Below are 3,335 nucleotides of genomic sequence, written 5' to 3'. Positions count from 1 at the left end.
AAATCTGTTTCTCACTTCCACTGTATAATCATAAGGGATTTGATTTATGTCATACCTGAATGGTCTAGTGGTTTTCCCTACTTTCTTCAATTTAAGTCTGAATTTGGCAATAAGGAGTTCATTGTCTGAGCCACAGTCAGCTCCTGGTCTTGTTTTTGCTGACTGTATAGAGCTTCTCCATCTTGGGCTGCAAAGAATATAATCAGTCTGATTTTGGTGTTGACCATCTGGTGATGTCCATGTATAGAGTCTTCTCTTGTGTTGTTGGAAGAGGGTGTTTGCTATGACCACTGCATTTTCTTGGCAAAACTCTATTAGTCTTTGCCCTGCTTCATTCTGTACTTCACGGCCAAATTTGCCTTTTACTCCAGGTATTTCTTGACTTTCTACTTTTGCATTCCAGTCCCCTATAATGAAAAGGACATCTTTTTTGGGTGTTAGTTCTAGAAGGTCTTGTAGGTCTTCAAAGAACTGTTCAGCTCCAGCTTCTTCAACATTACTGGTCGGTGCTTATTATATAGCATGAAATGAGTTAGAAAGAGAATACCATACACCCTTATGGCAGAAAGTGAAGAACTAAAGAGCCTCTTGATCAAAGTGAGAGAGGAGAGTGAAAAAGTTGGCTTAAAACTCAACATTCAGAAAACTAAGATCATGGCATCTGGTCCCATCACTTCACGGCAAATAGATGAGGAAAAAGTGGAAACAGTGACAGACTTTATTTTGGGGGGCTCCAAAATCAATGTAGATGGTGACTGCAGCCATGAAATTAAAAGACGCTTACTCCTTGGAAGAAAAGTTATGACCAACCTAGACAGCTTATTAAAAAACAGAAGCATTACTTTGCCAACAAAGGTCCATCTAGTCAAGGCTATGGTTTTTCTAGTAGTCATGTGTGGATGTGAGAATTGGACTATAAAGAAAGCTGAGTGCTGAAGAATTGATGGTTTTGAACTGTGGTGTTGGAGAAGACTCTTGAGAGTCCCTTGGACTGCAAGGAGATCCAACCAGTCCATCCTAAAGAAGATCACTCCTGAATATTCATTGGAAGGACTGATGCTGCCGCTGAAACTCCAATACTTTGGCCACCTGATTGGAAGAGCTGACTCATTTGGAAAGATCCTGATGCTGGGAAAGATTGAAGGTGGGAAGAGAAGGGGACGACAGAGGATGAGATGGCTGGATGGCATCAGCGACTTAATGGACATGAGTTTGAGTAAACTCTGGGAGTTGGTGATGGACAGGGAGGCCTGGCGTGCCGCAGTTAATGGGGTTTCAAAGAGTCAGACATGACTGAGTGACTGAACTGAACTGAGTGCATATATATAGGGTTTAGAAAGATAGTAATGATAATCCTGTATGCAAGACAGCAAAAGAGAAATAGATATAAAGAACAGACTTTTGCAATCTGTGGAAGACAGGGTGGGATGATTTGAGAGAAGAGCATTGAAGCATGCATATTACCACATGTGAAATAGATGTCCAGTCCAAGTTTGATGCATGAAACCAGACACTCAGTGCTGGTGCACTGGGACACCCCAGAAGGATGGGCTGGGGAGGGAGGCAGAAGCGGGGTTCAGGACGGGGAGACACATGTATACCCGTGGCTGATTCATGTCAGTGTATGGCAAAAACCACCACAATAGTGTAAAGTAATTATCTCCAATTAAAATTAATTAATTTTAAAAATAGCACTCTTGGGATGATAGCACTTTCGATGCAACATGTGGCTAAGCGAAATTTTCTGCATAACAGGGGCACCTGATGAGTGGTCTGTGTCTCTTCCAGGAGGTGTATGTTGGCAAGGAGACCCTGTGCACCATCGACGGCCTTCACTTCAACAGCACATACAACGCCAGGGTTAAGGCTTTCAACTCCTCTGGCGTTGGGCCCTACAGTAAGACTGTGGTCCTGCAGACATCCGACGGTGAGTACTGGGTGTCTCAGGGGAAACAGATTCAGGCCCAGCCCACGTGACAGATGGGCAGGGAATATCTGAGTTGCTGGTGAGGGAGGCATCAGGGGTAAAGGAAAGAGGTGGCAGCTGGGTGAGTCCATCTCCTCCAGCCCTGCCCCTGATCTGCTCACCTTGCTCCCTGCCCGCCCATCACAAAGGAAGGAGACATTCCTTCACCCCACTTGCTGGATCTGGAAAGTGAGACTGGAGGCTGAGAGGCACAGGGAGATTACACTCCCTGTGTAGTCTCACTTCCAAGGGGCCAAGAGTGGGTGGGATGTCCCAGAGAAAAGAAGGCAGGAGGCTGCCAGGAGGAACTTGCCCCTCGAGCACCCCGTACCAGAGCTCAGATCTGAGTGCTGCAGACCTCGCTGTGTCCTTTCAGGATGCAGGCAATCAGAGCACATCCACACCCTGCTGGATTTTGATCATGTGAATCCTAAGCATCGAGGGGTGATGTAGGGTCTGATCTGCTACATCGAACACATACCTATCAGGCCTCAGGGGTCCCTGGAGGGTACCATCCCTGTGTTACTGTCAACGTTTGTCCCAGGGCTTCCCTGATGGCTCAGCAGGTAAAGAATCCACCTGCAATGCAAGAGACACAAGAGATGCAGTTTCGATCCCTGGGTCAGGAAGATTGCCTGGAGGGAGGGCATGCCCACTGCAGTAGTCTTGCCTGGAGAAGCCCATGGACAGAGGAGGCTGGTGGGCTACAGTCCATACTGTCACGAAGAATTGGATGTGACTGAGCAACTAGCACTTTCACTTATCCCAGCCCATCCTCTGGCTGCCCTGAGGAACACAGGACAGCCTGAACCGCCCCCCAGGGATGAGCAGATGGTGCTGTCCCAGGAGTGGGCTCCCCAGCTGTGTGCCCCTAGAAGCCCTCACCTGCCAGCAGGCTGTAGGTGGATGACAGAGCGCGGGAGCTTTGGTGACCCCACTTCACCTCTCTGCCTCTCGAGTCTCTCTTCCATGACATGGGGCTGGATGCATATCCTCACTCCTATTAGCACCCAAAATGTGCGTGAGTGCTGTAGAAACCAAGATTCCATGAGAGCATGTAGGTGGGGGCCTGGGTGTCTGTTTACTTGGCCCAGCTGGGGTCATGGGATTGGGCACTTAGATGAGAGGAGAGAGCATGAATGTGTATGTGCATGCGTGCGTGTGTGACTTGAGCAGGGAAGAACACTCAACGCCGTGTGCCCGCTTCCTGAGAGATGTCAGTGAGTCCGTCTGCGAGCCCAGGTCAGAGGCTGCTGGCAAGCTCACCCCAACCCTGACCCTCTCGCCCGCCCCTTCCTTTCCAGTGGCCTGGTTCACATTTGACCCCAACTCTGGGCACCGGGACATCATTTTGTCCAACGACAATCAG

General features: G+C 48.7%; 1 protein-coding gene across 1 annotated transcript in view; it reads left to right on the top strand.

Moving 5' to 3' along the window:
* The window catches only part of TRIM67 (tripartite motif containing 67), a 59,011-nt gene that overhangs the window by 51,624 nt on the left and 4,052 nt on the right, over nt 1-3,335 (top strand). The window contains exons 11-12 of the mRNA XM_010860528.1: nt 1,789-1,927; nt 3,271-3,333. Of these exons, the coding sequence (XP_010858830.1) occupies nt 1,789-1,927; nt 3,271-3,333 (202 nt within the window). The remainder of the gene's footprint in view (nt 1-1,788; nt 1,928-3,270; nt 3,334-3,335) is intronic.

The sequence above is a fragment of the Bison bison genome, unplaced genomic scaffold (assembly GCF_000754665.1).
Source record: "Bison bison bison isolate TAMUID 2011002044 unplaced genomic scaffold, Bison_UMD1.0 scf7180017864467, whole genome shotgun sequence".
NCBI classification, from domain to species: domain Eukaryota; kingdom Metazoa; phylum Chordata; class Mammalia; order Artiodactyla; family Bovidae; genus Bison; species Bison bison.
This window is presented reverse-complemented; position numbering and strand designations above follow the sequence as displayed.